This window comes from Mytilus californianus, unplaced genomic scaffold (assembly GCF_021869535.1).
Source record: "Mytilus californianus isolate M0D057914Y unplaced genomic scaffold, xbMytCali1.0.p SCAF_4, whole genome shotgun sequence".
NCBI classification, from domain to species: domain Eukaryota; kingdom Metazoa; phylum Mollusca; class Bivalvia; order Mytilida; family Mytilidae; genus Mytilus; species Mytilus californianus.
In genome coordinates, this window is record NW_026262690.1 from 15,156,708 (window position 1) to 15,181,756 (window position 25,049).

A 25,049-nucleotide genomic window follows, 5' to 3' on the forward strand; every position below is an offset into this window, starting at 1 on the left:
ACCATCCCACAAAAATTCTCCTTTAGCAGTTGTATGATCTTAGTTGCAGATTCTCAACCATCCCACAACAATTCTCCTCTAGCAGTTGTATGATTTACTTGTAGATTTTGAAATACCCCACAACAATGTTGGCATGACACGGGTTATGTTCTTCTCATATATTTTATGACGGTATAATACTAAACCCCTAACAGGAGGGATTGTACCTGATATTCATATGATGAAGACATAATCTTTCAATCAGTTTAATTGAGGTCTGGAGCTGGCATGTCAGTAACTGCTAGTAGTCTGTTGTTATTTATGTATTATTGTCATTTTGTTTATTTTCTTTTGTTTCCTATTCTGACATCGGACTCGGACTTCTCTTAAACTGAGTTTTACTGTGCGTACTGTTGTACGTTTGTATTTTCTACATTGGCTAGAGGTATAGGGGGAGGGTTCAGATCTCAAAAAACATGTTTAACCCCGCCGCATTTTTGCGCCTGTCCCAACTGAGGAGCCTCTGGCCTTTGTTAGTCTTGTATCATTTTTAATTTAAGTTTCTTGTGTATAATTTGGAGTTTAGTATGACGTCCATTATCACTGAACTAGTATACATATTTGTTTAGGGGCCAGCTGAAGGACGCCTCCGGGTGCGGGAGTTTCTCGCTGCATTGAAGACCCATTGGTGGCCTTCGGCTGTTGTCTGCTCTATGGTCGGGTTGTTGTCTCTTTGACACATTCCCCATTTCCATTCTCAATTTTATCCTTTAGCAGTTGTATGATCTTACTTGTAGATTCTCAACCATCCCACAACAATTCTCCTCTAGCAGTTGTATGATTTTAGTTGTAGATTCTCAACCATCCCAAAACAATTCTCCTCTAGCTGTTGTATGATTTTAGTTGTAGATTCTCAACCATACCACAACAATTCTCCTCTAGCAGTTGTATGATTTACTTGTAGATTTTGATTGAAATACCCCACAACAATTCTCCTTTAACAGTTGTATGATCTTACTTGTAGATTCTCAACCATCCCACAACAATTCTCCTCTAGCAATTGTATGATTTTAGTTGTAGATTCTCAACCATCCCACAACAATTCTCCTCTAGCAGTTGTATGATTTTAGTTGTAGATTCTCAACCATACCACAACAATTCTCCTCTAGCAGTTGTATGATTTACTTGTTGATTTTGAAATACCCCACAACAATTCTCCTCTAGCAGTTGTATGATCTTACTTGTAGATTCTCAACCATCCGCAACAATTCTCCTCTAGCAGTTGTATGATCTTAGTTCTAGATTCTCAACCATCCCAGAACAATTCTTCTTCATCAGTTGTATGATTTACTTGTAGATTCTCAAATACCCCAGAACAATTCTCCTGTAGCAGTTGTATGATCTTAGTTGTAGATTCTCAACCATCCCACAACAATTCCCCTCTAGAAGTTGTATGGTCTTAGTTGTAGATTCTCAACCATCCCAGAACAAATCTTCTTCATCAGTTGTATGATTTACTTGTAGATTCTCAAATACCCCAGAACAATTCTCCTCTAGCAGTTGTATGATCTTAGTTGTAGATTTTCAACCATCCCACAACAATTGTCAAACAGCAGCTGTATAATCTTGACTTATATGTTGATTCTCAATCATCCCAAAACGATTGTCCGCTATCAACTGTAGTCTTTTAATTACTTATGGACTCTCAATAACCTCAGAACAATTGTCCACTATCAGTTGTATGATCTTAATTACTTATAGACTCTCAATTACCGCAGACCAATTCTTCACTAGCAGTTGTATACTCTTTGATTACCCATAAACTCTCAAATAGGCCAGACAAATTGTCCACTAGCAGGTGTATGCTATATAATCACCCATAGACTCTCAATTAGCCCAGACCAATTGTCAACTAGTAGTATGATCTATATAATTACCTAAAGACTCTCAATTACCCCAGAACAATTGTCCACTAAAGTCGTGTGATCTTTTCTTACCTATAGATTCTCCATCATCCCAGAATAACTCTCCTCTAGCTGATGTATCTTCATCAATTGCTACAATCAATCCCATTGGTCGCTGACGACTTTAAAGTAAGAAGTATATTAAATAGTTACTATAAGAAAAATGTAGTCATTTAGCGTTCACATATAAATTTCCTCACATTGGGATAGATTAGGCATACTATTTTGTCTTTGCCTTGAATGATAAGCTAATTTGTACAACTTCCATTTATATCGTTCGATCTGTTTGTTTCTTGAATTCGGTATGCAACGAATCCAAATTAATTGAACTGTTCATACATTGTTTCCTGTCAAATATCTTTAAAACAAAGCAGACCTTTTTGTCGCTCTTGTATCTTTAATTTCTAGTCAGAAGGGATATACAAGGTGTAAGAGCTCAATGAAAGAAATACTATTGAGTAAAAGGACATGATGAATATAGTTGAATGTGAATCTGTTTTGTTCGAGATCTTATCATCTGTAGTGAGGTGGTTTTGTATATATTTAGCACCATATGTGTACTGTTAGTAGAGGCGCTCAATAGTCTCTTCTATCATTTATATGAATTCAAATTTGTTGAGTTTCGTTTTCTAGTGATTTCTACCTTTCTTAGTTTTATATTATAGGAAGTTAAATATCAATACTCAAATGTTGTTGTATTAATTAGCTGTCTGTTGACTTGGCAGGAAATATAGCTTCCACGTAAATGTATATTGGGTGTGCATAATTAGAAATTGGGCATTGTTCATCGATTATAGTTCAACAATGTTTTTTGTGATTCTTTTTACATATCGGCATGGATTGGTTGAAAATGGGGCTTGGTATATCGATATACATGTTAGTATATGATTATATAATGATAAAGACATTATGTTTATAATTGCTGATATTTGGTATCCATACCTGTATACTGTTGTATTAGCTGGCTGTTGAGTGGGTAGGATATACCCTCCACGCAAATGTAAGGGTATGATAGACAATGGAGCATCAACAGTGATACGCTGTCCTGATACTGCAAATTCAGTACCCTTAAAGACAAATTCTCTCAATAAAATTAAAACCTATAACACAATAGCCTTGAATAACAAATCAGTTCCATAAATGAATGAACAACACCAAGAAAAGAAAGATCGTATTGGAAGAACAACTCCGGAACTCAAAACGCAATGATCACTGAAATTATTGGTATAAATCATCGATGAAGTTTGTGATTTTATGTTAGGCACATGTATTAAACGCCGTTCTCGTAAAAAAAAGACGAAGCATTAAATAAGTTTTGAACCTGCACAATGCATTACTTATCTATCTTTAAATGTATTATTACAAATCTACAGCAAAATTATTAAAATTGAAACTGTATACACAGGTTTTAATTAACAACGCCTGTTTTAATTACGAAATACAACATACGTTTAAGTTCTGTTGCTTTCCACGGACGAAAAAAAGGGTGGGATTATGGCTACAACAAATAGAACATATCAGTGATTATCTCTGTATCAAATTTTCCCTAATTGTCAACAAAATCATGATGGCGTCCATAAAACTTCCGAAGAGATGACTCCAACTATACCCTTGGTTCTTGTATGAGATTGTTTCAATATACGTGTGTATTTTGTAAAGTTCAATTATTTCGATTGGTAATTTAAAACAAACCATTAATTTTTGGTCAATGAAAAAAACAGGATAATACGTACATCATAATAATTATACCATCGTTGTTTTGGAAAATATCCTTCAACAGAAGACTTGCCCTGTAAAAATAACATGTTTAATTCTAAAAATATAAAACATATTTTAAATTTGTTCCGAAACAATAGCGAAAATTGAAAACTAATTTGTAGCTGTTCTTGCTCTTTCAGGAGCAGGCAAATGCTCCCTGAAGCAAGACTTTTTTAAAAGACAAGGTATAAATCAATGAAATTCCTACAGTTTTGATTTTTTTAAATGCATCTGTATCATCACTACATGGGTATGCATATGACCTGATTTCAAGTTTATCATGTTGAGATAGAGGATTCTTTTGTCATTTTCTTTGGTTAGAATTTTTTTATTAAGTTAAAATTGCACTATGAGAAAGTTATGATTCTATTGATATCTAGTTTTATACAGGCATCTTTATAAACAACAGCACCACTAAGGGTCACTTATGCATGTTCCCCAAAAATATGACGTCATACAGAAAAAAAAACTGTTGATTATATCCAAACATATAAAAGAAGAGGAGTTTGTGGTATGCCCTAATACCCTCCCTCTTGTAATGAAGGGAATCTAGGTCACCCTAGTTGTTAAAACCATACATAATAAGGACAGGCGACAAGTCTAGATGTGATAAAGAACCATGTGGTAGATATTCATTTTTTTTTAAATTTCTATTCTTTTGTTAATTGTTGTCACAGTTTATATCAAACCATATCACTTTATCTTAAGATATGTCAAATTAAAAAAAAAAACAATTTATTTGATAAAATGCAAGATTTTTTTCCGTTCCGACAATTTATTTGGAATTTTGCATTCATATAATCCCTATAAAGACTAGCTTTTATTATACCTGTTCAAGAACAGGGGTTACGAGGAATGCTGGACCTAGCAGGAACTGTCTATCCACATCTCTCGTCTGTTTATCTTCTGGAAACCTAGAGAAATATTCATAATTTAATGATATTTTCTCACTAAATAATTCAAAATTTGGTGACTATGTTGAACGCATCTATCCCATCGAACTTGAGATAAAGGATACAACAAATACAGTTAAGTCTGTCTTGTATCTCTACTTACATCTAGAAATTGACAATGAGGGTCGGTTGAAAACAAAACTTTATGACAAAAGAGATGTTTGATTTCAACTTCCCAATTGTAAACTTTCCATTTATATGTAGCAACATTCCAGCAGCGCCTGCATACAGAGTATATATCTCCCAGTTTATACGATATTCCAGGGCTTGTATTTCCTATAATGATTTCCTTCATAGAGGCTTGCTGCTCACAAGGAAGCTATTAAACCCAAGAGTTCCAAGTGGAGAAGTTGAAATCATTCCTTCGTAAATTTTACGGACGCCATCACGAGTTGGTTGACCGTTATGGAATATCCGTTTCACAGATGATAGTGGATATATTCCTATTGTCGTAACTACAATCAAGTCCCCGAATAAGACTTATTACCGGTTTTGTACTAATATGAGCAACACGACGGGTGCCACATGTTGAGCAAGATCTGCTTGCCCTTCCGGAGCACCTGAGATCACCATAAGTTTTTGGTGGGGTTCGTGTTGCTCAGTCTTTAGTTTTCTATGTTGCGTTTTGTTTACTGTTGTTTGTCTGTCTGTCTGTTTGTCTTTTTCTCTTTTAGCCATGGCGTTCTGTTTATTTTCGATTTATGTTTGGTATCTTTAGCCTCTCTTTCATAATTTAAAACCATCACGAAAACCGTTGGTGAAAGTCAGAGACAACGACTAAAACAACCCCAAAAACAGTAACAACAAAATAGATAAATAAATACAAGACAAAACAATAATATTGCATTATATATAATACATGATTTTAAATTTTCCAGTTATTTTTTTAAAGTACTAGTTCTTTTACCTGAAAAATTGGTATTTGGGAAAAAAAATATTGTGCAATTTTGTAAAAGATTTTCACAAACAATTGTTATTTTTATATGTGGTTTATTTTCCCAAGGTAAAAATGGCATATCATTGATCGAGGTCTTTGTTTCGAATTATTGTTCCTTTCAAAATTTCAATGCTTGGAAATATTTATAAGAAGTTTAAATATCAGTGGACAAGCTACCACACATAATATAGCATGAGACAATTGATACTGTGTGTAAATGTTCGGTGATTTTATCAACTTCCAAAAATAAAGGTGGACAAGCTACCACAGACGATTGTATATGAACAAAATGGAACTGTGTATCCATATTCCGTAATATTTATAGCTTGCTCAAATGAAGTAGACAATGTACCATGTGCTGACAAGTATAAAAAATATTGTATATCTGGTTCAAAAGTGAATGGAAGAGCTGTTCCGTAATATTTATAACTTACTCAAACATGAGATGACGATCTCCCATATACTTCATTGTATGCGCTTAATGAAACTATTTATAAATGTTCGATTACTTACTCAAACAGGAGTGGATGAGCTACCATAGAAGATGTAGTATGAGCTAGCAGGAACTGTATGTACATGTTCCGTAATATTTATAACTGGAAGACGTTGTATGAGCTAACAGGAACTGTTTGTACATGTTCCGTAATACTTATAACTTACTCAAACACGAGTTGACGAGATACCAGAGAAGACGTAGTATGTGCTAGAAGGAACTGTTTATATAAAAATAAGTAGATGTGGTATGATTGCCAATAAGACAACTCTCCAAAAGAGACCAAATGACATAGAAATTAACAACTATAGGTCACCGTACAGCCTTCAAAACAATGAGCAAAACCCACACCGCATAGTCGGCTATGAAAGGCCCCGAAATGACATATGTAAAACAATTCAAACGAGAAAACTAACGGCATGATTTATGTACAAAATAATGAATTAAAAACAAATATGATATACAGCAACAAACGACATGTATGTACATGTTCCGTAACATTTATAACTTACTCAAACACGAGTGGACGAGCTACCATAGAAGACTCAGTATGAGCTAGCAGGAAACTGTATATACATGTTCCGTAATAGTTATAACTTACTCAAACACGAGTGGACGAGCTACCATAGAAGACGTAGTATGAGCTAGCAGGAACTGTATGTACATTTATTACTTACTCAAACACGTGTGGACGAGCTGCCATAGAAGACGCAGTATGAGCTAGCAGGAACTGTATGTACATGTTCCGTAATATTTATAACTTACTCAAACACGAGTGGACGAGCTACCATAGAAGACGTAGTATGAGCTAAATGGAACTGTGTGTAGAGGTATGGTAATATTTTATATCTGATATGTAGGGCACGTCTGGCTATACTGGTAAAACCTTCACCCCACTTAGCTGGATCTTGGTGCTGTAAATGGTAATGTGAACAAAATAAATAGAATCTTCTGTTATCTTTTGATCTCCCCGAATTTCACCAAATTCAATGTAATAAAAATCGATTCAAACAATGTTTCATTTTCCCCCGCTTATATAATATATTTGTGTAATGGGTAATAAGATTTTTTTTCACTGGATTTCCTTATCATCTGACAACAATGTGGTAAGCCATCAATATTTTGTTATTGTAATGTATTATATGTTTGTAATACATTGTAGGTTATGTACAATAATGGATACAAATATAGATAAGTTTTCTTCATATCCTGACTTGCATCTGAAAATTGACAATAAGGGACGACTGAGAACAAAACTTTACGACAAAACAGATGCGTCCAGCTTCCGAATTGTGAACTTTCCATTTCTATGTAGCAACATTCCAGCCTGCATATGGAGTTTTCTCCAAGTTGGTACAATATTCCAGAGCTTGCGTTTCCTATCATGATTTCTTTGATAGAGAGTTGCTGCTTACAAGGAAGCTAATTAACAAAAGCATCCAAGTGGTAAAGTTAAAGTCATCTCATCAAAAAATGTTTTGGATGCCATCAGGTATTGTTTGACCGTTTCGGAATATCTGTTGCACAGATGACGATGGATATATTCCAGTAATCGTGACCACGATCCCGTCCTATCTTCCTCGAATTGATATCACTGAATTTTGTACTTACATGAGCAAAACGATGGGTGCCACATGTAAAGCAGGATTTTCTTACTCTTCCGGAGCACCGGAGATCAACCCCGGTTTTTGGATGGGTTAGTGTTGCTCGGGCCTTCGTTTTTTATGTTATGTTTTGTATACCGTTATTTGTCTTTTCAACGTTTTTTTTTTGTTTTTTGCCACGGCGTTGTCCGTTTGTCTTCAACTTTTATGTTTGAATATCCTTTTGGTATTTTCCGCTTCTCTGTTATGGGATATGGACTATGTGGTATGTATGCATAGAAAAAGAAGGTCAGTTTATCGTTTATCTGAGGACATATTAATACTGTCATGTGTGAACAGTGATCTAGTGTCAATTTGACTGGTTAAATTCTGCCGTCCGTCGTTGTATTATACTATGTCTTGATTGGTTTCTAAATTAATTAATATAAATACTGGTACATGTTAGTAACAGAGAGAAATATCTCGACTTTTTTACCCAATATGAAACATTAATAATAGTTGACGCCGCCAACACCGGAATCATCACTATTAAGCTAGCTTCCACTTCTTTCTTCACATGCGAGACACAAGCTTATTGACAATTTAACATTTTCTTTTCTGTTAACATTCATATATATGTAGATACCGGCTGAATTTTGGTACTATACAGCATCCTATTTAATATCTTTATACTTTGCACTATTTCATTCTGCAAATCTTTGTTTATTTTCAGTTGAAAATAAGCCACATTTAGAAATTCATCTTAATCCAAACAGCATTTATAAAGTGATTCCAATCTACGCTTATCTACGAGTACAAAAAATGCGAAGGATCCGTTAATTTGATTTGATTTGATTTGATTTGATTTGATATTTTGAAGCTTAAACAATTTGCTTAAGATTGTGCTTGTTGAGAAATATGCTCACTATTGGTGATATTATAATACGAAAATCCTTTAGGAAAAAATATAATAACTGACCATTCAGCGGATGATACTTTTCGGAGGGTAGAAACATTATCATGATGCATGATTATACTCCTGCTTTTTTATATGTATGATTAAAACTGGTGAAATATCTTTTTTCTTTAAATTCAATATTACAAAAGTATATTAAATATATGATTGAGAAAGGGGAAATATGGTGTTTATTTCTAGGTTAAATGCCAGAAAAATCCTGTCTTTATGTACATTTAACAGTAATTGTTTGAGTGCTTTACATGTAGTAAATTGTTTACTTATCGGACAGTCTTTTGCATTATTATTTCCGGATTATGGATACAATGTAAAATTTTCGGCCAGCCTTTTTCTATAATGCATGATTTCTGGTAAACGGCAAAATGTTACTTACCGGCCAGCCTTTGGCGTTATGATTTCTAGCAAATGGATAGAATGCACCGAGCTGAGACCATCTCAAGCACATCTCATATTGTGCAGCATACCAAAAACCACAAATATCGGCACCTATCTAATAACAATATGTAGGGCTATTATGTAAATTGTCGAAAATCAAATATAAAGCGATAGAGGACAAACATCAGCAAATAATAAGGGCAAAACACGATGATGATGAGGAGGAGGAGGATGTCGACGACCACGATAACGACGACTCAATATAAATATCATTATCTACATTAACTGATTAAAAAGTTTTTTTTCTAATATAAAAATTATCACAATATATAGTAAAATGTAGCTTACTTAAAAGATACACCGGTTATCGCATTTTTGTTCTTGTTTATGACTAGCAGAGCACTCACCATAGGAAAACCAAACATGCTGAATTCTAGTATTCCTACAAAGAAACAAAGTGAAATGCATACGAATGTCATGGCAATGCATTTTAGCTCACATGACCCAAATAGCCATTTGATATAAAAAGGGAGTGAAGGGTAATTTACTCTCAATACTTAAGATACAGATTTATGACCATTTTCGCTGTGTACATGTTTCACTCAAAGAGTCAAAATAAGAACGTTGAATTAGTGGAGTCTAAATGTTAAGTCTTAAGGTTTTTCAACATCTTAAAGAAAGGGTTTTTACCTCTATTCTTTCCTGTTGAAAGTGAAAGTCCAAAATGAATTAGTATACCCCATGTTTGATTCATATCAATATATGCTCGGCATTATCGGAATTGTAGTTTTGAATCATCTTTATCCGGTTATATGTTAAACATAACGACCTAATATATTCTACTGAATGAGATTAAGAGCAGGAGGGTTGAGATCTCAATAAACAAGTTTAACTCCACCACGAGTTAATACTACCGTCTTAAGTCACGAATCTCGTCAATGGTTTTGTTTAGTTATATCTTAAGAGTTTTTGTTCTTTTTGCCGTTGATGGTTGTTAAATGTATTCTCAACTTTCTAGACGAGTACTGGTGATTATAAAGTTAAGGAAGATATTGAACCAATGCATGCATATAAATTAAACTAATATAAGTCCTCTGTGCACGTTTTTTTATTACGAATCCAGAATGCGTAATCGATAAAAAGATCTTTCATTCGTTGATTGTTGATCAAAAACTTCGGTTCTTAATTTACTTTGTTACCTTGATAAACAATCAACAACGAATAATTGAATGTTAAAGTGAGGGGATATATATGGTAATGGTAATGGTCTCCGTCCGGACGTCCGAACCACGACTGACACCGTTTTACAGAAAAATCTCCTACTTTTTGGATTGTTTGTTATCATGTGTAGTTGACCATATATACTGTTAATTTGATTCGATCATTTTTTACGGGAGTTATTCGATTTTGAGCCACGGTATTATTTGAGTATTTTAAGTGATGCCTTGTGAACACTCCTCTGAGTCCATTTGACAAAAAGCTCTAATAGTTTTTAGGATTGTTGGCCATCATGTGTTGTTGACCATAATTTTTTATCATACCGTCTTTTTGATTTCATCATTTTTCTACGGAAGTTATGGGACTAAGACCACTTTTTAAACTATCTTACCGCAATGAAACTTTGTGAACGAGAATCTTCTGAGACCGTTGAAAGGAAAGCTTTCTTACTTGACAAAATTGTTTGCCATCGTGTAATGTTGGCCGTATCATACCCTTAAATTGATTTGATAATTTTAACAGATTCATGGGACTTTGACTTTTTTAGCTCACCGTTCCAAAGGAACGGTGAGCTTTAGCCATCACTTGTCGTCCGTCGTCGTCCGTCGTCGTCGTCGTCCGTCTGGTGTAAACTATTTCAAACATCTTCTCCTCTGAAACTACTGAACCAATTCCAACCAAACTTAAGCTGAATGATCCTTATGGTATCTAGAATAAAGTTTGTGTTTTATTTTCTGTTTCGTCAAAAAACATGGCCACCATGGCTAAAAATAGAACATAGGGGTAAAATGCAGATTTTGGCTTATATCTCAAAAACCAAAGGAGTTAGAGCAAATCTGACATTTGGTAAAGGTATTCACAAGGTAAAGTTCTATCAGCCCTAAAATTTTCAGATGAATCTAATAACCCATTGTTGGGTTGCTGCCACTAAATTATAATTTTAAGGAAATTTTGCAGTTTTTGGTTTTTATCTTGAAAAGTAATAATGATAAAGATAAACTGTAAACAGCAAATATGTTCAGCAAAGTAAGATCTACAAATAAGTTTTATATGACCAAAATTGTCAATTGACCCCTTAAAGAGTTATTGCCCTTTAAGGACAATTTTACACAATTTGTTTATCATGTTTTCTAACTTTAAAAAATCTTCTCCTCTGAAACCAATAAACCAATTCCAACCAAACTTAAACTGAATGATCATTAGGGTATCTAGAATAAAGTTTGTGTTTTATTTTCTGTTTCGTCAAAAAACATGGCCACCATGGCTAAAAATAGAACATAGGCGTAAAATGCAGTTTTTGGCTTATATCTAAAAAACCAAAGGAGTTAGAACAAATCTGACATGGGTAAAAGTGTTCATTAAGTAAAGTTCTATCAGCCCTGAAATTTTCAGATGAATCAAATAACCCATTGTTGGGTTGCTGCCCCTAAATTGGTAATTTTAAGGAAATTTTGCAGTTTTTGGTTATTATCTTGAATAGTATTAATGATAAAGATAAACTGTAAACAACAAATATGTTCAGCAAAGTAAGATCTACAAATAAGTTTATATGACCAAAATTGTCAATTGACCCCTTAAGGAGTATTGCCCTTTGAGGACAATTTTACACAATTTTTTTATCATGTTTTTAACTTTAAAAAATCTTCTCCTCTGAAACTACTAAACCAATTCCAACAAAACTTAAGCTGAATGATCCTTAGGGTATTTCGAATAAAGATTGTGTTTTATTTTCTATTTCGTCAAAAAACATGGCCGCCATGACTAAAATTAGAACATAGTGGTAAAATGCAGTTTTTGGCTAATATATCTCAAACACTTAAGCAATTAGAGCAAATCTGATGCGAGCTTAAAATGTTCATTAGGCCAAGTTCTATCAGCCATGAAATTTTCAGACGAATCTAAGTCCATTGTTGGGTTGCTGCCACTAAATTGGTAATTTTAAGGAATTATGCAGTTTTTGGTTATTATCTTGAATATTATTTATGATAAAGATAAACTGTGAACAGCAAAAATGTTCAGCAAAGTAAGATCTACAAATAAGTTAATATGACCAAACATGTCAAATGTGTCCTTAAGGAGTATTGCCCTTTAAAGACAATTTTTCACAATTTGTTCATCTAGTTTGCTTACTTTAAAAAATCTTCTCCTTTGAAACTGCTGAATCAATTTCAGCCAAACTTGGGCTGAATGAGTTTCAGAGTATCTAGTATAAATTTTGTATTTTATTTTCTTGTACGTCAAGAAACATAGCCACTATGGCTAAAATGGAACATAGGGTAAAATGTATTTCTTTACTTTTGAAGAAAATATGACAGATTCAAAGAACATCTCAATGGAATTTTTAAGCCACTCATTAATATATATTAAAAAGCAAAAATAATCATTGATGAAAGATTTAAGCAAAAAATTACAGGTGAGCGATTCAGGCTCTTGAGAGCCTCTTGTTTAAAATGGTACCACAATGACAATTTAGAACTTTAAATCCTCTGACTCCGTTAGACAGAAAGCTCTTTTACTTGGTTGGTTTGTTTGCCATCATATGTTATTTATCATATCATACCGTCACTTTGATTTGTCCCTTTTTATGAGAGTTGTTGGAATTTTACCACATTTGAATGTCGTACCACAACGACAAAGCGTACCACACACAATTTACTTCCTCACGTTTGAAACCGGCGGGGACATTTCACTACAGCATAGCAATCTTTTTTCCCTTGCGTTCCCTTTGTTAATTTTATTTTATCATAATAGATATTAAATGATTTTGTGTACTAAAATTGTTTTTTTTTTCAGAATCATTTTAACATACTTTCTTCCTTCCACGTTTTTTGACTTTTTCTTCCATCGGGGTTTTTCTCTTCTCACTTGCGAATTTCTAACAAGAGTAACTCGAATAATTCAAGCCCTTGAAGTCTTCGATTCTCTCCGTATGGAGGGATCTTAGTGGAAAACAACGACTAAATTACTAGGGTTACATGGTAAGGTCACAGCATTCGTCAAAGTAAAGCTGTCGGTAAATTAGTAGAGTACGGGAAGACACTAATTTAATGGCAATTTACATTCCCTGAAGATTTGGCTTTTTTGCCGTTTGCTTCATGTATTTAATTATTTCATTGACATAAATTCCATGTTTTGGTCATAGCGAAATCTGAAGAAATCTATCAAATAAATATTCTAGGTCATATACGGTTCAATATTTGTATTTATCAGGTATTTTAAGCATGTGGAAAATGAAATGCTATTCTAGAGGGTATGTCATAAAATGTAAGAGATAAAGAAAACTGAGATTGATTAAATGATAAATTTCAACAAACAGCTGCCTCATAATCATAATATACGATGTGTCCAGCATTGCAGTTATGAAATTCATTGTCTCTTTGAAGTATTGCTTATGATACCTTTTGATTATTTTCAGTTGATAAATTTCATAAATATAACAAAAAATATGTTTAAAACTCCATGAGGCGAAAATAACCTTAAAGGGGACATGACACGATTTTCAATTTTTGTTTTAAAATGTTTATTTATACATAACTTTCCCCCAAAAAACATGTTCTAATCAAGACTCTGGTTATGTGCCCCTTGTGTGTTACATCTTAAGCTATACCATATGTCAATAAATAAAAAGAACATGGGATAGTGTATACGGAATTAAATCAGAAGTCAGTAAAAACGACCTACAGAAAATCTTACATGAGGATTTCTTAAAATAAACAGCATTAAATATTACCGCAAATATTGTTTAATTTCCAATTTCATGTTTAATTGATCAGTGACCTTCGTATGTATTGTATATGAACTAAACGGTTTATAAAAGACCTATTTAATCCTTAATCTTACTGATATAAAAATAAGAAGATGTGGTTTGATAGCCAATGCACGGGTGTCATTCGGTATATCGAGAACAATTATCGTGAAAGAATAACTAACGGTGGCCAAGCATTGCGATCGGATCGTGAAAGATCTGGTATCGGATCGTGAATGCAATTAAGTGTAATTCTACTTCAAGGTCTGTGAAAAATCTGCTGTATTTTCAAAAGTTGATACAAATCAGAAAAAAATATATGTCTGTCAAAATGATTCAACTTCCTTAATAATACTGTGCACTAAGTTAAAGAAAAAGTGCAGTACTTTTTAAGAAAACACAAAAGGCGACACACAATCCTATGGGAATCATTAAAAAAATCACGTTTTGTATCTATAATGGTCACATTCCAATATATCATAATATATTTGAAAGTTAATCTTTATTGTTGATTTGTAATCAAAATTGATCGTGAGAAGATCAGGCAACGCATTATTTTGATCGTGAACGACAAGGCGTGACCAGACTTCATGATCAGGAACAACATTTTTTTTCTTTTACCAATTGATAAACTTCTAATTGGTTGAAGCGTGTAATTACTTACTAAGAACGTAAATTAATGATTTCATGTTTTTTTTTGGTATATATATATCAATCCAACTAGGCATCCAAGATATAAAAAAGACATCCAGGAGCGTAAATTATCGAAAAGTAAATACCTTTGTATATATAATTCTAAATACATCCACGAATGAGTGAAGCGATAAGGGGTCCGGTGGTCTTCCTCTGGAAATATGTCTATGTGTACGCTTTTGTTTTCGTAAGGGTTAGATCAAGAAGCTATATCATTAAATTTTACATACAGGTGTATTAAAGATGTTCTTTTCATTAACAATACAAGCTTTTCTGATTGGGTCCAATTAATAGTCATGAACTAGAGTTTACAGACACCACATATACAGCTTCCTCGGCCTCATTTTTTATTAAAACATATACCCCGAATTTGACTACAGCTGTCATCTCAATACCAGAGTAAATGACAAACGAGATGAATCCAGTTTTGAAATTATAAATTTTCCTCAACTCAGCAGCGATTTACCAACTCCATCCGTGTATAGAGTATACATTTCTTAACTCATACGATTTTCAGGAGCTTGCTACTCAGATTTTGTAAAACGGTATCAGTGCCTGAGCAAAAAATTGATGAGACAGAGTTTTGTGAAAGAACGTCTCGTCCTTTTTCTTTAAAAGTTCATTGGAAAGTACCAAGACCTAATAGATACATATTCAGTGTCTACTTAACAAATGATACATGATGGTCTTGTGTTATAGATTCTAGGTGCTGACGCTGTGTAGCATTTTTTTCAACTTTACAGTTTATCTTTGTACTATAATGTTCCATTTGACTCTTGACATGGTTCTGTATATGTGCATCTAGCTTTCAGGTTTTGGCTTTTGGCGTTCCTTATGCGGATGGGTCCAGAGATGCAATTCGGAGGTTTTTATAGTGTTGTTTTCATTTTGTAAACACTTGTATTTGTATTTAACTTATTTTGTATTTTATCGGGAAAGTGTATGTCATTATGTGGACTTATGTCAGTAGCCCCTTATGGAGCCCCACAAGTGCCATGTTAAAATAAGTATTTTCGTTTGCCGAAGATTTAATCTGGTGCGAACTATTTTTAATAATCGAGCGCATGACTTTTAAACGCGTCCCCGTGACTTTTAAACTCGTTGCACACGACATTTAAAAACTGGTGCGCACGACTTTTAAACTGGTGCGCACCATTTTCATAAGTCGTGCGCACCATTTTTTAAAGTCGTGCGCACCAGTTTTAAAGTCATGCGCACAAGTTTGAAAGTAGAACTGAAAAGTCATGTGAATAAATTTCAAGTCGTGCGAACGAGTTTCAAAGTCGTGTGCACGATCTTTCAAACTGGTGTGCACCAGATTAAATCTCCGTCAAACGAAACTAGTATATTTACATGACACTTAAGGGGCTCCGTAATTATGCTTTACTATACTGACTGTATTATCAACTAAACACACTTTTTTGTTGGCGTCTTTGTTTTATTCAATTGCAAGTTTGTTTGAACGTTAAATTCAGTTATGTTTGATATCTGTGATGTATGTTTACACAGTTTTGGCTGCTGGATCCCAGATATGGCCACGTTAATCATTATGTATTTTTGGATTGCTCACCCAATGTGGTAATATCACGGAACATTAAACAGCTGTCATACAAGTGGGCGTATTAACTTGCTAGAAAACCAGATTTAACCCACCATTTTCTTAGGAAAACGCCTGTGCAAAGTCAGGAATATGACAGTTGTTTTCTTGCGTTTTTTTAACAATGTTTTGTTTCCAATTCTTACAACAAGGATATTCGTTTTATAGATATGACTTATGCAGGACAGACAGACGAACTTAAATTTGTATATTATTATAAGAAAACTAGTCGGTGTGGTATTATCAAATAATCAGATCCAATAGAATTGAACCATCATAGTCTTACTTACAAACAAAAGTGAAGCGGAATAAGTCATGCTAATCCAATCTTTTGTTATACCAATTGCAAATATAATTTAACATTTGTTTAAAGAAAGATTTGATCTTTTTCGTGGATTTTTGCAATAACAAATAAACAACAGATCTATCACGATCCCTTTCACGATCATCAAAATGCAGTATCCGATCTTTCACGATCCGAAATATCAATTTTTTACAAATATTTTATATTTTTGCAAAGTTTCTGAATAAACTAAATCAAAATAACTTTAAGAACTATTTCAAACAGTAACATTGAACGATATTTTTAAGAGAAAAGTAGTTAATGCATTAAAAATTTGAAAAAAATCATGTTTGTTTACATTTTTATTTCTCTGAAATTTCGATTTAAGTAACCTGCCTTTTTAGTTTTGTAAAAACGGTGAACTTTTAAACCGTAAGTTTTCTCGGATGCTGATCATAATGTTGAACCATTTTGACAGACAGTTTCATTTTTTCCAATATTTGTCATTATATTTGATTAAATTAGATTATTTTCTGACGTTGCATATGTTTTCTCGATAAGATTTCCTTCACGATCCTATACCAAATCTTTCATGATCCAATCGCAATTCTTGACCACCGTTACTTATTCTTTCACGATCATTTTTCTCGATATACCGAGTGACAGCCGTGCAATAAGACAACTTGTTTGATTTAATTGTATCTTCAACAAATCAATCTTTTTAACATGCAAAGGTACTGGTCTCTCAATAATTTACCTATAATAGACCAGGGTATTTGTCTCCATTGGCTCTGATTATCACCTAACCATTTAAATGAATATTTGCCAGTACCAGCAAAAGATGACCTGGTCATGATGAATGGCCGAGTCTTGTTCCACAACGTTGTCATGGCCCTGCAAGATGAAACAGCATCTCGTTAAATGTATCGTCTAATAATTACTACAGAAAAGTTTTCCAGAACCCAAAAGTAGCAATTTTGATTATAAAATTGAGAATGGAAATGGGGAATGTGTCAAAGAGACAACAACCCGACCATAGAGCAGAAAACAGCTCATTTATCTAATGAAACATAATATTAAAAAGGAAAGATAGCGAAACTTAGAGTGAATCAAATCAATCAAAAATGTATCGAATTACTATCAATATAAAGTGGGAAAAATCATCCTAAACACAAAAATGAATATCCCTAAATGTGCGCTTCTAGCTGAATTTGGCTGGTTTACTTGTATTCTCCAGACTTAGGTAATAGTTTAGATAAAATCGTGAAAAAATACCTTGTAGACGTTATGAATGAACGTTCTTTTCTACTTGATAATATTTCTAATGTATAATATCTTGAACTTTGTGCGAACGTTTTTAGTTTCAAGATTGAAATTTTTAATCTTTTATGGACGAAAGACTCCCAATTATATATGCATATGAAATTGTTACTGTAATGTACTTTTACGAAATAACCAATGTATTATGATATTTTAGCGTAAATGTATTTATTAGACTTTTAAATATTTGCAAGCATCTTGTACCATTTTTATTACAATCATATAATGTTGTTTGTAAATACTACGATGTTTTTTTTTATGACGCAGGTGTCAGTAACCCGCTGGCGCTTGCCCCCGTTGTAAAGGGGTAGTTTCACAATAAAAAATATATATATACAGTAAGGAAACGATTAAAAAAATATTGGTCTAAAAGAAACGTACTTATATGTTACTATGCTCTCAGCGTGACCATATAAACTGTGTACTGCATAATGATTGCCCCAATTTTGTTTAGAATCCATGCAAATTGTTTTGTAATATAAGCTACCTGTATGACCATCCAATATATCTGGAAAAAAATGTTTTTTTCATATTAAAAAAACCTATATCTAAATACGATGTTATTAGAAATATACATCAAATTGAACTCTTGTAGGATCTTAAGGTTGTTAATTGATATAAAACTGTTTTATTTTGTTTGTTTTATTATTGTATCCATATGTGATTAAATATGTTGGAAAATTTGATATAGTTTAGATTTTCCTTAGGCAACATTATATGATGTTCAATGTATGAGAAAGGAAATTGTCGTTTATATTCATGAGGTTCAAAGTCAAGTCGTCGATGATTGCAGCAAAGGAATTAACAACTAGATTTGCCATTGCAAGCAATAGCGGATGTCACCCTTCCCCCATTGCCACTAAGTGGCAGCCATTTGAAAAATTTTAAGCAGTGAATGCCAATATATGCATGGCAATACATCTTTCTGTAAATTTCTAGAGCGTTTGGAGCATTTAGAGATTTTTCACATTGTTGATGTTTCCATGGCAACGGCGGCCATTTTGGAAATTCCAATCATATCAAAAGTCTCATCTATACTTGCCAGTGAACACTTATATAAAGTTTCATCAAATTTAGAGCATTTTGAAATTTTTAGACGTTTTTGAAATTGTGCTGTTTCCATGGTAACAGTGTATGTTTCCAAAAATTCAAAGACAGACTCCATATTGGCACATGACAGTGAACAGTCCATGAAAGAATCACGGTGTTTGACCTACCATGTTAAGTGAGGAAATGCCACTTAAAGAATTTTCCCATAGGGTCTAATGTTAAAACTTTTTGTCCGGTTTCCATGGCAATGGCGGCTATTTTGGAAATTCCAAAGTCAAATGCCACATCTACATCTGCCAACTAACATTTCTGTAAAGTTTCATTAAGTTTGGAACACTTTCCTATTTTTCGCATTTGTCCTGTTTTCATGGTAACGGTGGCCATTTTAAAAATTCCGAAGATGTCCTGCACAACTTTAGATGGTGGACCTCATTATATTAACCATTCAATAGGATTGGTCCACAAAACTCCCAGAAACGCTGGTGACATAATAATGTAGTCCGAAAACTGGATCGATTAATAAAAAGATACAACAAAAGTGATTTGAATAATTGATTTAAACTAATTGGTAAATATAATTTGGTGGATACTACAAGATAGTACTACCGTTAACGTGGTACATCTGGAAGATAGTTCAGGGTAGAACTTAAGTGGTATATATGGAGGATAGTTCAGAGTAGAACTTAAGTGGTACATCTGGAGGATTGTTCAGGATAGTACTTAAGTGGTATATATGGAGGATAGTTCAGGGTAGAACTTAAGTGGTATATATGGAGGATAGTTCAGGGTAGAACTTAAGTGGTATATATGGAGGATAGTTCAGGGTAGAACTTAAGTGGTACATATGGAGGATAGTTCAGGGTAGAACTTAAGTGGTATATATGGAGGATAGTTCAGGGTAGAACTTAAGTGGTACATCTGGAGGATAGTTCAGGGTAGAACTTAAGTGGTACATCTGGAGGATTGTTCAGGATAGTACTTAAGTGGTATATATGGAGGATAGTTCAGGGTAGAACTTAAGTGGTATATATGGAGGATAGTTCAGGGTAGAACTTAAGTGGTATATATGGAAGATAGTTCAGGCAAGAACTTAAGTGGTACATATGGAGGATAGTTCAGGATAGTACTTAAGTGGTATATTTGGAGGATAGTTCAGGGTAGAACTTAAGTGGTACATACGGAGGATAGCCCAGGGTAGAATTTAAGTGGTACATATGGAGGATAGTTCAGGGTAGAACTTAAGTGGTACATCTGGAGGATTGTTCAGAAAGTACTTAAGTGGTATATATGGAGGATAGCCCAGAGTTGAATTTAAGTGGTACATCTGGAAGATAGTTCAGGGTAGAATTTAATTGGTACATATGGAGGATAGTTCAGGATAGTTCTTACGCGGTACATACGGAGGATAGCCCAGGGAAGAATTTAAGTGGTACATCTGGAGGATAGTTCAGTGTAGAACTTAAGTGGTACATATGGAGGATAGTACAGGGTAGTACTTACGTGGTACATACCGAGGATAGCCCAGGATAGAATTTAAGTGGTACATCTGGAGGATAGTTCAGGGTAGAACTTAAGTGGTACATATGGAGGATAGTTCAGGGTAGTACTTACGTGGTACATATGGAGGATAGCCCAGGGTAGAATTTAAGTGGTACATATGGAGGATAGTTCAGGGTAGAACTTAAGTGGTACATCTGGAGGATTGTTCAGAAAGTACTTAAGTGGTATATATGGAGGATAGCCCAGAGTTGAATTTAAGTGGTACATCTGGAAGATAGTTCAGGGTAGAATTTAATTGGTACATATGGAGGATAGTTCAGGATAGTTCTTACGCGGTACATACGGAGGATAGCCCAGGGAAGAATTTAAGTGGTACATCTGGAGGATAGTTCAGTGTAGAACTTAAGTGGTACATATGGAGGATAGTACAGGGTAGTACTTACGTGGTACATACCGAGGATAGCCCAGGATAGAATTTAAGTGGTACATCTGGAGGATAGTTCAGGGTAGAACTTAAGTGGTACATATGGAGGATAGTTCAGGGTAGTACTTACGTGGTACATATGGAGGATACTACGGGTAGTACTTACATGGTACATACGGAGGATAGTTCAGTCTAGTACTTACGTGGAACATATGGAGGATAGTTCAATGTATTGTTAATACACCCATTGATAGAACCTTGCACAAAGCTTGCTGGTTCGTTCATATCCTATGGAAAAGAATTTTTGGATAATTACTTCTAGCAGAACCGAGTTCATACATGCTCAATAAAATTGCCATTTATGTTTTTCTGTTAATTCAAAAATCTAATCTTAATCCATGAAACGAATAATAAAGAGACATGTGAGTAGAGGAGACAAACAATTATATAATGATATTTATAATAGTGCACTAAAACAGAATATCAAAAATTTGTAATACAGTAAAAGCCAGAGAGGCTATATGTTCAGATGTTTAATCTGCAGTCGTCTTTAACCACAAAAAATAACTGACTATCAATATAACATCGCAGAATTACATGTACTTAGTTACTTACAATCCACAGACCATCTACTTTCACTCCCTCAATGTCATTAAAGTATTTGATGTATTTTATCCAATAATCTGTTGCGTTTGTGTGGCTAAAATCTGGAAATGCCGTAAGCCCTGGCCATACCTAGAAATATCATTGTTATTAAAATTAATCCTTATTGAATATAACAAGTAACAGTAAAACGAGAGTAATGGCGTAAGCCATGGCCATATATAAAAATATCATTGTTATTTGATTTTTATTGAATATAACAAGTAACAGTAAAACGAGAGTAATGCCGTTAGCCCTGGCCATGCCTAAAAATATCATTGTCATTAAACTGTTGCAATCATTAAAACAAATTAAGTTAAATCCGTATTTTGAAGTTAATAGTTCTTATTTTAAGGATGAAGACGTTTGTGACACACAATGAGGAACACTGAATTGTATTATTGGAAAATAATTGCCTTCAGATGAATGGTAAAGGCGATAACTATTTATTCCTTTGTAATTTGTTTATGGTGGTGGTGGCAGGAGGGGTACATAAAGAGAGATCAGTTGAATGAGGGAGATACAAACATTGTCATATCATCACACAATGATTTGTTTTACCTCTCCTTTAAGAACGGTATCATCATGTTTTCACCTCTTCTTTGAGAACGGTATCATCATGGTTCTTACCTCTCCTTTGAGAACGGTAGCATCGTGGTTTTTACATCTCCCTTATGTATGAACGGTATCATCACCTCTCCCTTATGAACGGTATCATCATGAATTTTACCTCTCCTTTGAGAACGGTATCATCATGGTTTTTCGTCTCTCCTTTAAGACCGGTATCATCGTGGTTTTTACCTCTCCTTTAAGAATGGTTTCATCGTGGTTTTAACCTATCCTCTTCAATCGGTATCATCCTGGTTTCTACCTCTCGTTTATGAACAGTATCATCATGGTTTTAACCGCTACGGTATCATTTGGTTTTCCCTCTCCATTAAGAACGGTATCATCTTGGTTTTTACCTCTCCTTTTAGAATGGTATTATCATGGATCTTAACTTTCCTTTAAGAACGGTTTCATCTGGGTTTATATTCTCCTTTAAGAACGGCATCATCATGGTGTTTACCTCTCCTTTAAGAACGGTATCAATATGGGTTTTATATCTCCTTTAAGAACGGTATCATTATGGTTTTTACCTCTCCTATTAGAACGGTATCATCATGGTTTTTCGCCTCTCCTTTCAGAATAGTATCATCAAGGTTTTTACCTCTCCTTTAAGAACGGTATCATCTTGGATTTTATCTCTTCTTTTAGAATGGTATCATCATGGATTTTACCTCTCCTTTGGGAACGGAATCAATATGGGTTTTATCTCTCCATTAAGAACGGTATCATCATGGATTTTCACCTCTACTTTAAGAACGGTATCATCATGGTCTTTAAAAGAGGGACGAACGATACCAGAGGGACAGTCAAACTCATAGATCGAAAAAAAAACTGACAACGCCATGGTCAAAAATAAAAAGACAAACAGACAAATAATAGTACAGATGACACAACATAGAAAACTACAGACTAAGCAACACGAACCCCACCAAAAACTGGGGGTGACCTCAGGTGCTCCGGAAGGGTAAGCAGATCCTGCTCCGCATGAATTTTTCACCTATTCTTTAAGAACGGTATCATTTTTGGTCTTTAACCTCTCCTTTAGGAACGGTATCATCTTGTTTTTATCTCTTCTTTTATAACGGTATCATCATGGTTTTTACCTCTACTTTAAGAACGGTATCCTCATGGTTTTTACCTTTCCTTTAGGAACGGTATCATTTTGGTTTTACCTCTCCTTTAAGAACGGTATCATCATGGTTTTTACCTCTACTTTAAGAACGGTATCATCATGGTTTTTACCTTTCCTTTAGGAACGGTATCATCTTGTTTTTTGTCTCTTCTTTTAGAACGGTATCATCATGGTTTTTACCTCTACTTTAAGAACTGTATCCTCATGGTTTTTACCTCTCCTTTAAGAACGGGATCATCATGGTTTTTACCTTTCCTTCAAGAACGGTATCATCATGGTTTTTAACAAACACATTCATATCTATACCATCCTTGTACATCTCGTAGCCTGGACTATTGAGTCGTCCTTGTTTTATAATGGTTTCATTAGCACCAATACCAACGTCCTAAATGCATGCAAAACCAAGAAAAAAAACATTATAATATTGTTTCATATCATCGGCCATACTATTATTGTTTTATACAAATGCAAAACAAAACATTCTTTAATATATTTTTATATCATCACCCATACTATTGTCTTATACATATATACAAATGGTTTACTTTTATAAATTTTGACTTGGATGGAGAGTTGTCTCATTGGCACTCATACCACATCTTCTTATATCTATAAACACAACTTTCTAATATTGTTTCATATCATCGCCCACACGATTGTCCTATACAAAAAAAACCCAAACATTATAATATAATGTACTAGTAGTTTCATTATCGCCCATTCTGTTTGTCCTATATCAAACAAACCAAACACTTAGGTATAGTTTCATTATCACACATGTCATTGCCCTTTACATAAACAAAATAAATCAATTCTTGAACTGTGCAGGTTTTTAATGCGTGTTGTAGTGACTCATAGACAAAAGGTGATGAACGAACGTAAAACACGTTTAATTCAACCAAGTGTTGTATCTATACCAAATATAGGCTATCTGGACAATATGGTGTCATTTGTTGACTTTGTTTGGACGTGATTTTTTCGGAGGAGTCCGGTGTTGGCACTAAGTATGGTAGCACCGTCCAATTATTGGTGATTCCTCTTATCATTATCATTGTTTTAAATGCCAATGCCATTATCATATACACCCCCCCCCCCCCCAAAAAAAAAAACACCCAAAACATAAAAGAACATGAAAAAAACAACAACAAAAACAACCCAAGTATGGTTACATTATCACCCATATAATAATCCTGTAGAAAAAAATTCAAAAAACGTTCCGCTATGGTTTCATTGCCGCCCATCCCATTGTCCTATAACAAAATAAAATATTCTAGTTTGGTTTCACTATCGTCAGTTCAATCGTCCTACACAAAAACAAAACAAAGCATTCAGTATGGTTTTATTATTACCTATACCGTCGTCCTATACACAAACAAAACAAAATATTCTAGTATGATTTCATTAGTGTTCTTGCCATCCTATATACACAAATAAAACAAAACATTCTTGTATGATTTCATATCGTCCACGCCATCGTCGTATACAAAAAACAGAATGAAATATTCTAGTACATTGTAAGGTTTGATATGTCGGTGTCTTAACTCTCTACCTACATGTTTTCTCTGTCTTTATATACTACTATAGTCGTCTGATCTGTAATTTTACAAATTGAGACATTTTTACTGAGTGTGAATTTGCATTGCATCTGATACATATATAGCAGGAGATACTTATCCTGCCGACGTACCCGGTCTCGCTCTATTTGGAGTTCTTGTGATTCTCTCAGTTTCTGTTTGTTACCTTAATTTGTCTCGTCCTAATCGATGTACGAGATTTAAACGTCGGTAAACTACTGTCACCTTAACTAAGTATAGGCAA

At 34.1% G+C, this 25,049-nt stretch overlaps 1 protein-coding gene across 1 annotated transcript in view; it reads right to left on the reverse strand.

Moving 5' to 3' along the window:
• Nucleotides 1-25,049, reverse strand: part of LOC127737543 (sucrase-isomaltase, intestinal-like) — a 51,673-nt gene that overhangs the window by 2,760 nt on the left and 23,864 nt on the right. The window contains exons 9-20 of the mRNA XM_052248372.1: nucleotides 23,482-23,616; nucleotides 21,464-21,583; nucleotides 21,052-21,136; nucleotides 18,256-18,382; nucleotides 17,312-17,448; nucleotides 9,426-9,460; nucleotides 9,017-9,133; nucleotides 6,850-6,998; nucleotides 4,531-4,615; nucleotides 3,677-3,733; nucleotides 2,886-3,010; nucleotides 1,977-2,065 (exon numbers count right to left, since the gene is read on the reverse strand). Coding sequence (XP_052104332.1) covers nucleotides 1,977-2,065; nucleotides 2,886-3,010; nucleotides 3,677-3,733; nucleotides 4,531-4,615; nucleotides 6,850-6,998; nucleotides 9,017-9,133; nucleotides 9,426-9,460; nucleotides 17,312-17,448; nucleotides 18,256-18,382; nucleotides 21,052-21,136; nucleotides 21,464-21,583; nucleotides 23,482-23,616 — 1,261 coding nt within the window. The remainder of the gene's footprint in view (nucleotides 1-1,976; nucleotides 2,066-2,885; nucleotides 3,011-3,676; nucleotides 3,734-4,530; nucleotides 4,616-6,849; nucleotides 6,999-9,016; nucleotides 9,134-9,425; nucleotides 9,461-17,311; nucleotides 17,449-18,255; nucleotides 18,383-21,051; nucleotides 21,137-21,463; nucleotides 21,584-23,481; nucleotides 23,617-25,049) is intronic.